General features: G+C 37.0%; 1 protein-coding gene across 1 annotated transcript; it reads left to right on the top strand.

Annotated features, from left to right (window-relative positions):
- Positions 1–11,322: 11,322 nt before the first annotated feature.
- On the top strand, positions 11,323–13,385 carry LOC122591477. Its single transcript, XM_043763759.1, has 3 exons — positions 11,323–11,359; positions 12,749–13,279; positions 13,375–13,385. Exons 1-3 carry the CDS (start codon positions 11,323–11,325, stop codon positions 13,383–13,385), a joined length of 579 nt encoding a protein of 192 aa, XP_043619694.1.
- Positions 13,386–17,742: the final 4,357 nt, after the last annotated feature.

Here is a 17,742-nt window from a genome sequence, read left to right as displayed (position 1 = left end):
CAAATTCAGTGGGAATGGTGATGAATTTGGCACGTGGAAAGCTAGGATGATATTACATGTTACTGGAATTGAGAGGAACATGATAAAAACTCTAAATGAAGGACCCTATATTCCAATAAGTCCTCTCAACCCACTTCTTGATCCAACTGGAGTAAGATCTGTAAGGGAAAAGAGAGAGGAACACTGGTCTGAAGAGGATAAAAGACTAGTTAATATTGATACTATTTTGAAAAATATGATAAAATTAAAGACTTGTTTAACATCTCTCAAGGCATCGTATTTAATAAGGATTGGAATGTAGTATTGATTGCTCCCAGAAAAGGGAATGTGTATGTGATGGATATGGAAAACTCTCCTTCAGAGCAGTGTTTCTATACCAAGTCTGATGAAGACACAAACTGGTTATGGCACAAAAGGTTATCCCATTTAAATTTCAAAAATATCAATAAGCTGTCCAGAAAACAACTTGCAGATGGGATACCTTCTATTTCCTTCAAAAAGGAAAGGCCATGTCCAGGATGTGAGATGGGAAAGCAGAAACGTGCCAGTTTCAAGACCAAGCAGAATTTCAGCATATCTGAACCTCTTCATATGCTTCATATGGATCTGTTTGGTCTAGTGAATGTTCAGACTCGTGCTGGTAAAAGATATACCCTGGTGATAGTTGATGAATACTTTAGATTTTGTTGGGTAATCTTTCTTAGGTCAAAAAGTGAAGCTTCTGTAGAAATCATCGCTCTTATCAAGCAAATTGAACTTAAATATAAGCGAAAAGTGTGTCAGTTAAGAAGTGATAATGGAATAGAATTCCAGAATGCAACTCTGGAGAAATTCTGTACTGACACTGGCATCTCTCAGAACTTCTCATCAACACGAACTCCAGAGCAGAATGGAGTTGTAGAAAGAAAGAACAGAACTCTGATAGAAGCTGTTGATGCACGTTGATGTGACAACAGCAACTTAGATTTGATCTGTCTTTTAGATTAAGACATTATGTTACTTTATGTCGTATCTATATATATGTAATTGATAGATTATGGACTTTATGTTTTGGTAATGATCGATTACATGTTTTGGTGTTATATATATGTTATGTATGATGTTTGTTGTGTGTTATACAAGTAGAAACATAATATGTGTTAGGATTCCTTGTTGATGAAACATTTAGGAATATAACCAAGTCTTACATCTAACGAAGATAAGGAATATCTTCGTTAGAGGCAAACGAAGATAAACTTCGTTTGGTACAAACGAAGATTAACTTCGTTATGGGCTGGGCTACTAGGTTCGTAAGAACAAAGCCCAGCAAGCCCAGTTTCGATCTGAAACATATATATACGAATGAATACCCTAAATTGAGGTATCACATTCGACATACACATACACCAGGCGACTAAGTTCGTTCTATAGCTTATAGAAACGAATATAGCATCATACGGCTGATTATTTACTTGATAATTAGCGATATACACAATAACTAATCAAACTAGTTATCTCGTGAGGATTCCGCACTCACGACATAACAATAGACGATCTCGAGAGCGATCTGTAGCTATCGAGAGACTCACAGAAGCTGCCAGAAGTATGCTCGCTAAATCTGGTCTTCCTACCAGTTTCTGGGCTGAGGCAATTGCAACTGCATGCAATACGCAGAATCGATCTGTGTATGTGAAGCGACACAAAAAGACATCCTATGAAGTGTTAAGAAATAGAAAACCAAATATTAGTTATTTTCACGTTTTTGGATGTCTAGTCTACATCCTTAACGACTCCAATCAGTTAGGCAACTTTGATGCCAAAGCTAATGAAGGATACTTCTTAGGATATTCAGCCATTCGCAAATTCTTTAGAGTCTACAACAAGAGACTGGAAAGGGTTCAGGAGTCAATTCACGTCACATTTGATGAATCAAACAATGCAATCAATAAAAAGCCAACCCTTATTTCTCCCCCAGAAAATCCAATTATCTTCTGTGAATCAGATCCTATCAACTACAATAAAGATTCATCTGAAGAAGTTTCTAGTCATCCTAATCTGGAACCTGTTTTATCTGAAAAACCCCAGTAGTATTCCTTTCGATCCTTCAATAAGTTTCAAACTACCATCTGAACTTGTTATTGGATCAGATGTCCGTACTACTCCTCCAGTATCAGTTTCAGTCGATACTGAACCAGTACTTCAAGAAATACCCTCAACTGAAGAATTTCATGATGCAAATCGTGATCTTACTGATTCAGATGAAGATATTGAGCTAGTCTGGCAAGACCTTCTCCTGAAGCAAATTTAGAGGGAAATCAACTAAATACTTGCACTGATATTGTTGTTCGAAACAATCTTGGTCATTACTCTAAGTGGACAAAAGCTCATCCTATTGATCAGATCATAACTAACTAAAGTAGAGGGGTTCAGACCAGAAGAGCCTCTGGTGAACAATGTTTATATGTCAGCTTCTTATCACTGGTAAAACCGAAAAGATTGACGAGGCTATGGAAGATCCAAACTGGGTGATAGCTATGCAAGAAGAGTTACACCAGTTTGAAAGGAACAAGGTATGGTAGCTGGTCCCTTTCCCAGTTGGCAAGAAAGTACCAATTGGAACAAGATGGGTCTTCAGGAACAACATAGATGAAGATGGCCACGTCATCAGAAATAAGGCCAGACTGGTAGCACAAGGATACTTCCAGTCAGATGTTGATTTTGATGAATCATTTGCTCTAGTGGCTAGACTAGAAGCGATCAAAATTTTCTTAGCATTTGCTGCTCATCATCAATTCAAGGTCTACCAGATGGATGCAAAAGAGTGCGTTTCTAAATGGAAAATTGGAAGAAGAAGTTTATGTCAAGCAACCACCATGCTTCATTGATGAAAAGCATCCTCACTAGGTGTATCGTCTGGACAAAGCACTTTATGGTCTAAGACAAGCCCCACGAGCCTGGTATGATACTTTGACTAAACATTTGTTGAAACATGGTTTCAAAAGATGTGCAATTGACAATACCTTATTTGTTCTTCGTGAAAAAGGTAATCTTCTGCTGGTAAAAATTTATGTTGATGATATTATTTTTGGGTCTACTGATGAAAAAATGTGCAAGAAATTTTCAAAAATCATGTCCTCTGAATATGAAATGAGTTTGATGGGTGAATTAACATATTTTCTAGGTTTCCAGATTAAACAAACAAATGATGGTATTTTTATTAATCAGGAAAAATATGTTAGAGATCTTTTAAAGAAATATGATATGAACTCTTCACCATCTAAACCCACTCCAATTTCTGCACCACTCACTCTGGACTCAGATCCAGATGGAAAACCAGTGAACTCCACTGTCTATAGAGGCATGGTAGGTTTACTGATGTATTTAACTGCCAGTAGACCTGACATAATATTTGCAACATGTTTATGTGGCAGATATCAGTCTAATCCAAAAGAATCTCATACGCTTGCTGTAAAGCGCATACTGAAATACCTTAAAGGTGTCCCCAGTTTGGGTCTTTGGTACTCCAAAGGCTCAGGCATGGATCTAATGGGTTATTCAGATTCAGATCATGCAGGTTGTAAGATAGACAGGAAATCCACTACTGGTGGATGTCATTTCCTTGGTGGCAAACTGGTCAGCTGGACTAGTAAGAAGCAAACTTCAGTTTCATTATCAACTGCTGAAGCTGAGTATATGTCTGCAGCCAGTTGTTGTGCTCAGATACTCTGGATGAAGAACCAGTTGCTTGATTATGGTATTAAATATTCAAAAACTCCAATATTTTGTGATAATATCAGTGCCATTGCTATCTCCAACAATCCAGTCATGCACTCCAAGACAAAACACATTGATGTCAGGTATCATTTTATTCGAGATCATGTTATGGAAAATGACATCGAAATCCATTTTATTCTCACTGACAAACAACTCGCTGAAATTTTTACTAAACCTCTGGATGTAATTACTTTAATTTGAACATCTTATTGGTGAGATGGGAATGTTGAACCCATGCCTTTGTGACATTGGCTTGGTTCTTTGATTTGCAGATCTGTAAATCTATACCAGTAAAACTATCGAACGCCTTTGTGATACTATCTTTACACTGATAGATTTATGGATCACCATTCTAGGGGGAAGACTCAGATCACATTCTTTTTGTGTCTAAATTTCAGGGGGAATTTATTAATTTATTTTCTCACTTGACAAATTTTCTTGAAAATATTTCTGGTACCTTGTAAATGTGTCCCTCTCATTAATACTGGATAAGTTGAAGTGCATGTTTGAGGTGACTTCAGTCGCTTTGTAAATGTGTCCCTTTCATTTGTCTATATTAGTTGATGTGCGTGTTTGAGGTTACCAGTATGGTCTAATCTGGGTACAACTAGAGTGTCCTTCCAGTGTACCATCAATACATATTTCACTGGCCTAATCCACCAGTGATATTGGAGTGTCCAGTTAACCTCCAGATGCATTGAAATGAGTCATGATATGTCAGTCATAATATTTTAATACTTAATGTTAGTGCGTGCCATACATATAAACCTTTTAAATGGATAGTTACTGTTCATCTTACGTGGCATGACTTTTTTAACTTAAAATGATGGTTTTGTTACCTTGGGAAGACAAAAAGGTGCAAGTTGGTAACTTTGTGGGCTGTCAACCATCATACATTTATGTGTGATGGGAAACATTAAATGCGGATGTCAAAACCGATCAAAATTGTTTTGAAATATTTCAAATTTACCGTTTTGAATTCCATATTCTCTCTCCTCTATAAATACCCATATTTACTTTCACTTTTCTTTTTATCTCGAAAGTCATTTACTCCCCAATTCTTTCATTTACTCTCTTCTTCATTAATTTCAATCATCAATCTCTTTCTTCATTAAATCTCCATAAACCCTACTTTTTCAATTTCAGTTTCAATGGCACCCAGACAAACAAATTCTTACAAAAATCTCCTCACAAATAATTACACTCCTCCTGCTGATGTTGAAAAACCCAATGACATCATCATTGATCCCGAGAAAATTCGTATCAACATGCATAACTGGATGGCAAAGCTTGCCGGAACTCATGGTTCTCAAACCATTATCGGACGACTCAACTATTTCTTTCCCAGTTGTCCTTTATATGGGGCTCTCACAATGAACCCAGGAAAAATGTACCATGGGTATCTTTGTGAATTTTGGTACACTGCCCATTTCAAGGTTGGTGATGATAATACCATTCATTATACTCTTAAAAAGGGATCTCGCCCTCTCAAATTAATTGTTGATACTCTTCGAGAGGCCCTTCATTTAAATTATTTTTCTGAAAATGAGTTGCCTCTACAACTTCCAACTGGCATTAATCATAGGGAAGTGTGTAGGGAAATGGGTCACACTGATATTATTGATGAGCATGGTGCTTTGAAAAGGAAAGGTACGATTTATATGAGCAAACTTTCTAACTCATGGAGATTTTTCTTTACTCATCTGGTTGAGTGCCTTGGAAGTGGATTTGGAGGGCTGGACCAGATCAATCAGACGCAACTGATGATAGGTTATTGTTTGTGGTATGGTCTTCGAGTTGATTTTGCATAAATTTTTTTGAATGATTTGGCTGAAAGAATAAAAGCCCATAAAAGAAAAGCTCATGTTCCTTTTATTTGATTTTTATCTTTAATTTTTAAAAGAGCTTTGGGAAATCAGTATGATTATGATACCAGTCAATTTTCTATGGCTGAATATTTAAGGGATCTCAACAATTTGGTGTCCAGTAATTGTGAGGTTGAGATCCCAGAGGCCATGATTCATAAGTTTAGAATGCATATAACTGATGCAACAAGACCAGTTGATTCAGAAGAAACCCAAGGTGGCTCTCAACTCAATGTGGGTCCTCCTTGAGGTTTCATTGCTAGAGAGCAGTCACCAGAAACCGAGGTGACTTCTGACCCACATCAAATTCTTGTTTTTCCAACAAACATCTCCACACGACCAAGAAATAATACCAGACGTCTTAGAAGAAGAGGGGAACTAGTCAATCCTCATAGTACCCAGCCCAGCCATCCAGAATCCTCCCAACAGGATTCTGGAGATGTCATAAGGGAAACCTTACAAGTTTCCACTCTCGAAACTTCTTTTAGGGAGAGTGGTGAAGAGAATCAAGGGACTGCCCAACCCTTATTAGAGTCCGTGTCTGCACAAACTATTGTACAAAACCAAACTTCTGACACAACTCTTGCACAAACTGAAAGGGTTACTGGAGCCTCACCTCTGGTAATCACAGTTTCCAATTCTATGGCAGGTGATATTATGAATGCAGATGGCACTTTAATCATGGATACAAATGTTGAATCTGCATCAATTCAGGAAACTTCAGTTGTGACTCTTGGTGAGGATAATGTGAATATGCCAGATTCTGCTCAAAATGATCTGAACAGAGACATACCTGATTCGACTATGGAACCATCCACTTTCTAGGATGAAGGTGAGTCATCTCTGGACTTGTCTAACTCTGGTCAATTTCAGGACATTTTTGGTGAAGAAGTACAATTTATGGAAGTAGAAAATGTGGTTCCTGGACCAACTTCCATTATTTCTTCCATCCCTGTCATTCCTTCAGAAATTCAATCTCCATTTCACCCTTTGTTTGAAAGAACTGCACCACCACCACCACCACCAACTTCAGTTTCACTTTCTTCAGATACAACATATCTCAATCCTTTTCCTTCACTTCAATCATCACAAAATCCACCACCATCAACTGAGAGATTTCAAGTCATAAATCTTCCAGTCTCAAGTGTTCCTGATTCTACTGCTGCCCATACTGAACCACTTATACAAGAAAGAGTCGAGACACTCATTTCAGTTGGTGAAAGAAATGCATCTGGACCCTCTTCCACACCAGTAGGTTTCTCCTCTTCATCTTCTACCGAAGTCTAAGGCCTTTTTAATAAGGTGGCGGACATGGAGAAATCTCTTCAGTCATCTACCCAGGTTATCTCTGACTTCAAATCTGCAATGAACAACTCTTTTCGGTCAGAATTGAACACCTTATCTGGGAATGAGCAACTGGTGTTCGAGAAGTTGAATGAGCTCGTACTGGCCACTAACAGCTTTCAGGAATCTTTTAAAGTGGCAGTCCAGGACTTAAAAGAAATAGCTCTAGTGTTAGTCTCTTCTGTGCAATCTGTTGTAAAAGAGGCAGTTGACACTCCTTTAGAAGGACTGAAGACTCAGGAACAGAACTTGCATCATGTGGTAGATAAGTTAGACTGCAGGCCAACATTGGATCAGAGTTCAGTCATCAGTAATGTAAGTGATCAGACTGCTGTGAAACTTAAAAATTTGGTTCTCAAATAGCTCTCTACTGATGTGTTTGACTCTGTTATGATCAAATTGCAAGAAGTTATGTTGCCTAAGGTTATTGACGTGATTATCAAGGAAATTCCCAAGGACTTGGTTATTGAAATCAAGAATTTGAAAACCCAAGTCCAGAAACTTAAGAAGGATGTGTCTGAGATGAAGCCAGTGGCGGGTCGTACTTTTGACTCCACTGATAGGCAAATGCTTGAGCAGATCTGGAATCACCTCCAAATCCAGACTGGAGGTTATTCCAAGGGGGAAAGTGCCAATCCAGGTTCTCTGTTGCATTTGCTGCTAATAAATTGAAGGAACGTAAGTTGGATACTGTTGGTGTTGATGAAAGTGATGCTATTGTTACTGATGCCAATGAGCCACAATTTTAAGAGTTTGAAGATGTTGCTCAGCCCAAGAAAAATTTAAAGGGCACATCTGGTAAAAATGAAGATGTGCAGTCTCCTGAAAGGCCAAATGTTACTGAGGAAGAATCAAAAAGAATTCAGCAAGCTGAAATCCTCATTAACATACACAAAGAAAATGCCAAAAAGGCACTTGTCCGGCATTACAAAGAAATGGAACAAATGGGTACACTGGACAGTGCTAATGCAGGAGCCTTAAATCTGAAGTTAGATATGTACTTACAAATGAAGAAAGATCACAGAGTTGTCAAATGTCTTGAAGCTTTGGATGACATTAAATTAAGAAGTGCATATTTAAAAGAAGAACATGAACTGGATTCATTCACTCATGGTGTTCCAATTCCAGAGCTGATTGAAAAAGGAAAGGAATAATTGGTTCGTCTGAAGAACCAAGTTAAAAGAAATATGATTGCTCTAGAAAAGGAATATGCCAGGAAGAAAAAGGGTGGAAGAAACACAAAGGCCTTAAGAGATGCTGATCTTGATACTTTCATTCCTATGGACACTTCAAAGTCTCTGACCAAAGTTGTAACAAGAAAAACTGGTGAGACTCCCTCTGAAAACAAACCAACGGAGTCATCTGAACATGGCATTGGTTCAGGTGATCTCCAGTTTCTAGTCAATCAAGCTAAGACCAAGGAAAGATATGAAGCCTTCATACATGGCAGAGCTAATATTTGAAAAATTATAGATGTTGAAGTTGAAGGCATCCCTGATGATCCCAAGTTTGAGAAATTTTCAGTGAAGTTGTACATGGAAGAAAACTTTACTGATGAGACGATTCATGCTTTTGGAATGATTGAATTAAAGGAGATTAGTGAGTTTTTCAAAGGAAAAACTTCGTTCACCAGATCAGAAATAGCTTTCATGAAAAGAATCAAGAACAAATTCATCAAGAAGAAACAAATGGAAGCTGAACTGGGAATACAATCTGAACAAAGCTCACCATCTCAACTCAAGAGAAAGGCTGAAGAAGATACATCTGGGCAAATTGACAAAAGAGCCTAACTCTTTTATCATTTACTTGTATATGTAATTTTTTTCTTCAGTAAAATTTGTAACTTTTCACCAGTTGATGTCTGTATATATAAGGTGCAAGTTTTATTTACACAAGTATTTGATCAGAGTAGGTCTAGCAAATTAAAATGTATAAACTGGAAACACTGATGATCTATAAAATGTTTTCCAGTAACTAAAATTTAGACTTAATCAAAATTTCAAGGATTTTTCAAGCACAAACTTGTATAGATAGAAGCTTGAAAATCCTTGCATAATTTCTAAACAAATAGGGAGAATTTGTTAGGTCCGGATTTAGTGGACTTACTCCAGACGTGAAGACTAGAGTCCTCTGAAGATTTGTCAAGAAATTATGAGTAGGCCAGTGAATCATTTACTTGTACAGGAATCTGGATTCCACCAGATTGGTTCACTGGACTTCACTCCAGTCAAGATCATCCCACTGAAGAATATTCTCACTGAAGTCTGACAAATGGCGGAGCCCACTGGCAGACTTACCAGATCTCCTGACTGGAGTCCTTGTCAGTGTTCTAGACCTTACAAGTCTGAACACTGATTACGAGGAATTGACTTGCTTACCTTTACACGCTTTTATCCGGATAATATATTTGTCCCTTGTTAAAAGTCTTACACGCGTGTAAAAGTGGTTGGTTAAAGTATGAAAGGTCACATCAATGTGACTTTATCCTTATACTTTAATCAACACATTTAAGGTATAAATATTATATCCTTAAATGTATAAAACTTTATTTGTACGACAAAAAGAATTAAATATTAATTCTTTTTTCCTATAAATACCAAGTAATTTCCCACGTCCAAATTACTTTTGCAATTTGGTGTGTTTGCCTAAATACTCTCGTTCTTAACAGTTATACTTCACAACTTTAAGTATTTCGATCAAGGAGTTTATTTAGCAAATATAGATCACTTGTAGTTCATAAGATTGTTTAGATACTTACTTTGTAATATCTTTGTTGCGCAACAACCTTGTATTTTATTTAAGATCAATAAATAAAATATATTTGAAAATTACATTTGTGTTCCACCATTTACATATTTGTTTACTTATTTATTGCTTAAGTCTTTATTGCTTTATTTATATACTTGAATTTATATCATAATCAATACTATTTCAATCTAGTGCATACTTGACCTTGTTATTCTACACTTGTGGGTTAAACCATCGAGTGAAGGACTTCACAAGTATTGTATCAAACAACAAAGTCACTTAAATACTAATAAAATTAAACAAATTCAAGAATAGATCTATTTAAAATCAAGTATGATTGGTTTTATAATCAGTAAATACGTCTATATAATTAAATTTGATTCAGTACATAGACTTTAGTTTAGACATTTCATCAAACACTTTATGGGCAAAACTCAATTTAAAAATTTTAATCAATAACAACCAAAGATACAACTTCTTATCATATGAAGAAACAAAAATGATAGAAAAAAACTACAAATCATGGATAAAAATGGTTTGTTTATCCATTTTTTATATAAAAAATACAAACTACATAAAATATCACTCTAGTGATATCTAAAACATCATCATCCATTTGTTGTTGTTGCTAGTGGTTTGAGATGGAGATCCACAAAGAGAGAGAGAGTGCAAGAATGATGGCAGAAGCGGTGGTGGTTGTTGTTGCCGTCATCTGTAGAGAGGAGAAAGGAAGAGAGTGTGTGTTTGTGTGTATCTATGTGTTCCTCTGTGTGTGTGTGTGTGTGTGTCCATCAGGAAGAAAGCAATGAGAAAAGAAGAATTTTGTTTTATTTAACAAATTTACGATAATACCCCTCAGTGTTTTAATTTTATTAGGGGGTAAGTGTTAATCTCAACCATTTATGGGATTGATCCAAGAGCTAAGATTAAGCCCTTAGGATTCAATGAAAATTAAGGTTTCATTTGAACAAATACCTTATTTTATAAGGTATTTGCGATATATAATTGCTTTTTCTAATCAAACCAATATTTTTTTCTTTCTTAGAATGGCATAAATTTTATTTATCAATGAGAACCATCTAGCAAGATACTAAAGACCAATACAAAAATTACAATCTAGAGTATAAACATTATACATCTAGATACAATCCTAGATTTTGACTCCAAAGATCGCAAAAAAAGTTGAAAAAAAATCCCCATAGTTAAAACTAACACACAAGAAAAAACCCTTGTTGGAACCACGTTAGTGTGACCGTCACTGATCATGTGTCATTCCTGATATGATAATTGATGATAATGAAATCCCTATGTCTAAGTAAATATTCGATGGACGTATTTACTCTTAAAGACATTATAGGGTTTCCCATTAGGTGATTAGACTTGAGAGGACTAATGAGGCACGAATTAAACACCAGAGGGACTTAATATGAAAATACTCTCCTTATATATATAGAGAGTAATTAACCCTAATTTAAGGTTAATCACGAAATTAATCACAGCCCCCCATATCATAAAATTCGTCCATCTTCTCTGTTGAATTCATTAGAACAGAATTCATCACTTCATCCTAAATCAATCATCTTATTTTGGGAACCCGAAATCAATAGCAAATATGTTTAATGCCTTTACAGGTTCCTCTGGATCTCACGGTACGTGTATATTACGAATTGAATCATGTTATATTTCAACTTGTGGTATCAGAGCCAAGTTACGAAGCTATCCCTTGATTTGATTCGTTTTTGTACCCTAATTCGAGAACTGACAAAAGCAGAAGCTTAAATTCGTATGCCTCTTACGAACTTAAAGTTCGTTAGAACTGAAGCTTAAATTCGTATGCCTCTTACGAACTTAAAGTTCGTTAGAACTCTAACTTCGTGAGAACTACCTTGCGAACTCTAAGTTCGTAAACAAAATCACTAAGTTCGTAAGAACACTCTAAGTTCGTAAGGCTTATATGTGTACAGAACTTCTGCTCATCTTTGCACTTACTTCCTCACGAACTTACCTTATTTTCGTAAGCTATCTTTGTTGCTTATTTTCGTAAGCTATCTTCGTTGCTTATGTTCGTAAGCTATCTTCGTTTGTTACTTACGAAGATAGTTAACTACTTACGAAGTTAATCACTATTTACGAAGATAGTCAACTACTTACGAATTTAATCACTACTTACGAAGTTAATCCTTACTACGAACTTAGCTATCTTCGTACCGTGCTTATTTTCATGGATTACTGATTAACTTAGTTGATTATCATGTTCGTGCTTACTAGTTTTACCTTATAATTTCGATGGCTAAATTTGTCTCTTATTTTCGAAAAATAATGTTTTCTGAGGCATTTTTACCATAGCACTTCAAGGGTAAAAATTTTTGGGCCCAGCCAGGGGCTCTGCCCCTTGGACCCCACTCCCAGGGGCGCTGCCCCCGGACCCCCGTAATGTGTAGGGGCTTCGCACTAATGTACATGGTTTCATCATTTGTGCCCAAAGGTCAAATATGATTCTCATGGTGTGTTCTTTTTCCTTTTAGATAATGAACACTAAGTATATTGATTCTGCCCAAAGGTGATTTAATATACTCTGTGTGCTGAAAGGAACATTTTTCATGCATAAGATACACGATTCTTAATTTTGTGCCCAAAGGTCAAAAGATAAGCATTGTGACGCATGAACCTAATGCTCATATGTACTTAGATATTAGTTATTTCTACCCAAAGGTGATGTAAATCTAAGTAGAGCCTTATGTTAACTTATTGGTGTGGTGTTTACAATAGGTTACCTATCACTAGCTTCATTAGTATAATGGTCTTAGTCTCATTACTTCAGGAACATTACTTTAGCCTCTTACGTAAGGAACATTATTGTTAGCCCTTAGTTAAGTTTAGGCATTACTTTAGTTCCATTAGTTTTATAGATATTACTTAGTCTGCCTTAGATAGCTAATTATGTCACTATAATCTCATTGCCCTTAGTTTTAGGCATTATGTTATTAATCTTCTATTACTTGTATCCTAAATCTATATCCTCCTTATTTCCACTGTAGTACCTCCCATTGGCATTCAGCCACTTACCGGTGAAAACTATGCTTCATGGAAAGATCAGTTAGATCTTACTCTGGGGTACTATGACCTGGACTACACCATTCGTCATGATGAACCCGCTGCCATTACTGCAACCTCTACTGCAGAGCAGATAGCGGCATTTGAGAAGTGGGACAAGGCGAATCGCTTGTCACTTATGACGGTCAAGAGCTCTATTCCTCTTGGTCTCCGAGGAGCTATTCCCGAGTCTGATAAAGTGAAAGATTACCTCAAATCTGTTAAGGATTACTTCAAGGGATCGTCTAAAGCTCATGCAAGCAGCTTAATGCTAAAGATGCTTACTCTGAAATACGATGGAAAAAGCGGTGTCCGTGAACACATAATGAAAATGAGCGACATGGCGAACAAGCTTAAGACTCTCGAAATGGAAGTCTCTGACAACTTTCTTGTGCATTTCATAATGACATCATTGCCTGCTCAATTTGATGCCTTCAAGATTAACTACAATGCTCAGGATGACAAATGGAAGATGAGTGAACTGATTGCAATGTGTCAACAAGAAGAAGATCGCCTTAAGCTCGAGCAACCTGAAGCTGTTCACCTTACTACCACTGCTAATTCCAAGAAGAGGAAGGGTAACAACAGTAACAAGAATGGAAAGAAAGCTTCAAAGATGAGTCCTGGTGCAGTTGCCTCTAGCTCTAATGCCTTGAACATCAAGTGTAAGTTCTGTCGTACTCAAGGGCACCTTCAGAAAGAGTGTCCTAAGTTCAAGGAATGGCTAGCTAAGAAAGGTAACGTACTTTATGTAATATTTGATTCTTTTACTACTGATGTTCCTGTTAATACATGGTGGGGTGACTCTGGTTCTATAGTCCATGTGACTAACTCAATGCAGGGATTCCATACAATCCAGAAGCTACAAAAGGGCCAAAGAAAACTTAGAGTTGGAAGTGGTGATCTTTTAGATGTCGAAGCCATGGGAACTTATATTTTACATATGAGTACTGGAAAATGTATTAGACTATTAGATACCTTATATGTACCGAGAATTACTCGGAACCTCGTATCTATTTCTAAACTAGACATTGAAGGTTTTGTAATAATTCATGGTTTCGGCAAGATTACTATTACTCTTAATAATGAATTGCTTGGTCGTGGTTTCTTGGATGGAATGCTGTATAAATTAGAACTAGATCATAATTTCTCACAATCTTTGTTGTCTTTTAATGTTGATGATATAGCTAAGACAAAGACAAAATCACTTAAGCAACAAGAGAATTCCTCCATGTTGTGGCATAAACGTCTTGGCCACATCTCACGAGATCGCATGACACGACTCGTAAAGGATGGAATCTTACCATCTCTTGACTTTAGTGATTTTGAAACATGTATTCAATGTCTCAAAGGCAAAATGGCTAAAGGGAATAAGAAAGGAGCCACAAGAAGTTCCAACTTGTTGGAAATAATTCATACTGATATTAGTGGCCCCTATCCCGCTTCCATTACAGGACATACTTCATTTATTACATTTATTGATTCACGTTATATGCACCTTTATTTGATTAAGGAAAAGTCTGAATCCTTACAAACTTTTACTGATTTTAAAACTTTCGTTGAAAACCAACTTGAACGAAAAATAAAAGTTGTAAGATCAGATAGAGGAGGTGAGTATTATGGTAGACATACTGATGTTGGTCAAGCCGCTGGTCCTTTCCATGACTTTTTAAGGAACATGGCATAATTAACCAATACACCATGCCTGGTTCTCCTCAACAAAATGGTGTTGCTGAAAGGAGAAATAGAACCCTAATGGACATGGTGAGAAGTATGCTTGCCAACACTAACTTACCTACTTTCCTTTGGACTGAGGCCTTAAAAACAGCCGTTCATATACTCAATAGAGTTCCTTCTAAATCTGTCCCAAAAACTCCTCATGAGATCTGGACAGAGAAGAAACCGAGTCTTAGATATATGAAAGTATGGGGCTGTCCTGCCGAAGCTAAATTCTATAACCCTAACTTAAAGAAACTTGATCCTAAGACTGTTACATGTTCCTTTGTCGGTTATCCGGATAACTCAAAAGGTTATCGGTTTTACTGTCCTTCCCACACTACTCGCATCAGTGATACACAGAATGCCACTTTCCTAGAGAACTCAGAGATCAGTGGGAGCACGACAAATCATAACTTCGATTTGCAAGAAGTACAAGAAGCGGGGGGAAACGATTCGTCGGTTAGTATTATTCCTACGATAATTCCTCTTGTACAGAACGCTGCTCCGAATGTCACTGATCCAACTCCTCCTAATGTTAATCATGAGACCACTTCCCGAAAATCAACTCAGGAGATCATCGAGGTCACGTAGGGCCACCAATTTTGATGACTTCATTACTTATCTTACTAAAGTTGAAGATGTTGGAAAGCTTATTGATCCTACCTCCTATAAAGAAGCCATTAATAGCGATCAGGCCACTCAGTGGAATGAAGCCATGATTGAAGAGCTTAATTCCATGCAACATAATGACGTTTGGGAATTGGTTGAACTTCCTGAAGGATCCAAAACTGTTGGTTGCAAATGGGTCTTCAAAACCAAATTAGACCCGAAAGGAAACGTCGAACGACATAAGGCCAGATTGGTTGCGAAAGGCTATACTCAGAAGGCTAGAGTCGATTATCAAGAGACCTTTTCTCCAGTGTCTCGTAAAGACTCTTTAAGGATCGTTATGGCACTAGTAGCTCACTTTGATCTCGAGTTACATCAGATGGATGTCAAAACAGCTTTCTTAAATGGAGACTTGGAAGAAGACGTATACATGTGGCAACCTGAAGGATTCATTCCAAAAGGTAAAGAGCACATGGTCTGCAAATTAAAGAAATCCATATATGGGTTGAAGCAAGCATCAAGACAATGGTACCTTAAGTTTGATGAAGTCATTAAAGAACAAGACTTCATAAAGAATCAAGTGGATCAATGCACCTATCTCAAGATCAGTGGGAGTAATTTTATAATCCTTGTTTTGTATGTAGACGATATTCTACTAGCAAGTAATAACTTGGATATGTTGCATGAGTCGAAGCGGATGCTTTCGCAGAAATTCGACATGAAAGATCTCGGTGATGCCTCTTATGTTATAGGTATCGAAATACATCGAGATAGGCATAATGGTATTTTAGGTCTTTCTCAAAGGGCCTATATTGAGCGGGTTTTAGAACGCTATAGCATGCAACATTGCGCACCCACTGTGGCTCCAATAGTTAAAGGAGATGTATTCGGCATTTTCCAAAGTCCGAACACTGAGATTGAAAAGGAGCAAATGAGGGTGATACCTTACTCATCAGTAGTTGGGAGCATTATGTACGCTCAGGTCTGTACTCGTCCAGATATCGCTTATATCGCCGGTATGTTAGGACGTTACTTATCTAATCCTGGATTAGCACACTGGAAAGCGACTAAGAAAGTTCTACGATATCTGCAAGGGACCAAAGACTACAAACTAACGTATAGAAGAAGTGACAATCTAGAAGTAGTAGGCTATTCCGATTCTGATTTTGCCAAAAGCAAGGAAGATAAGAAATCTACTTCTGGGTATATTTTCATGTTAGCTGGCGGACCTATCTCTAGGCGGAGTCATAAGCAGAAACTGACTGCAACATCCACCATGATGGCTGAATACATTGCCGTTTATAATGCTACTTGCCATGGGATGTTAATTAGGAATCTGGTCAGTGGACTCAAAGTCGTCAACTCCATTTCTTGACCATTGAAGCTTTACTGTGATAACTCAGCTGCCGTAACTTTCTCGAACAGTAACAGTTCAACTGGCGCTGGGCTGTATCTCGATACAAAGTATCTGTTTGTACGCGAACGGGTTGAGGAAAATGTTCTTTGTATTGAGTACATAAGTACAAATGACATGCTAGCGGATCCGATGACCCAAGGTCTTCCTTCTAATGTCTTCGTAGGACACGTGTCGAAGATGGGGCTTACTAAAGACTTTGTTTAATTTAATAGCATATTGTGCTTATTTGGTCAATAGTATTACTGTTTAAAAATTTTCCTCCTTATTCTGATTTTGTTTGTCTATTAATCGCACTTTGAGTACTCGTATTAGTGTGTTGACATTATCGTGACAAAATTTGTCTTAGTCAATTGATCATTGCTTATTAGTTTTAAATTTGAGTCATAGTTTGACTAGTGGGGGTCCTGAGTTGATGTTCTTCTCTACGACTGTACTTATTGGCTATGATTTCGGTTTAAAACAAATGAGTATTATTCCGGAACTTATTTGAATACTCATAGATAAATGATCGCTCGGTCAAGTGGGAGAATGTTGGAACCACGTTAGTGTGACCGTCACTGATCATGTGTCATTCCTGATATGATAATTGACGATAATGAAATCCCTATGTCTAAGTAAATATTCGATGGACGTATTTACTCTTAAAGACATATTATAGGGTTTCCTATTAGGTGATTAGACTTGAGAGGACTAATGAGGCACGAATTAAACACCAGAGGGACTTAATATGAAAATACTCTCCTTATATATAGAGAGAGTAATTAACCCTAATTTAAGGTTAATCACGAAATTAATCACAGCCCCCCATATCATAAAATTCGTCCATCTTCTCTGTTGAATTCATTAGAACAAAATCATCACTTCATCCTAAATCAATCATCTTATTTTGGAAACCCGAAATCAATGGCAAATATGTTTAATGCCTTTACAGGTTCCTCTGGATCTCACGGTACGTGTATATTACGAATTGAATCATGTTATATTTCAACAACCCTATCTACGGAGGTCGAGTCACCAGTTTTCACTTCAATATGTTTTAGTTGCAATCTCATACAAGTCTCGAAAAAATACAACCACGGTACAATTAGAACATATACAAAATAAAAATTGGACAAGAAATGAACAATTATTGATAACTCGTGTTGAAGTCGACCACTAATAATACCAAAGTAAAATAAACTGCAGTCCCTCTAA

The sequence above is a fragment of the Erigeron canadensis genome, chromosome 1, assembly GCF_010389155.1.
Source record: "Erigeron canadensis isolate Cc75 chromosome 1, C_canadensis_v1, whole genome shotgun sequence".
Taxonomy (NCBI): Eukaryota; Viridiplantae; Streptophyta; class Magnoliopsida; order Asterales; family Asteraceae; genus Erigeron; species Erigeron canadensis.
Note: the sequence above shows the minus strand (reverse complement) of the source record. Positions and strands in the feature narration are given on the sequence as shown.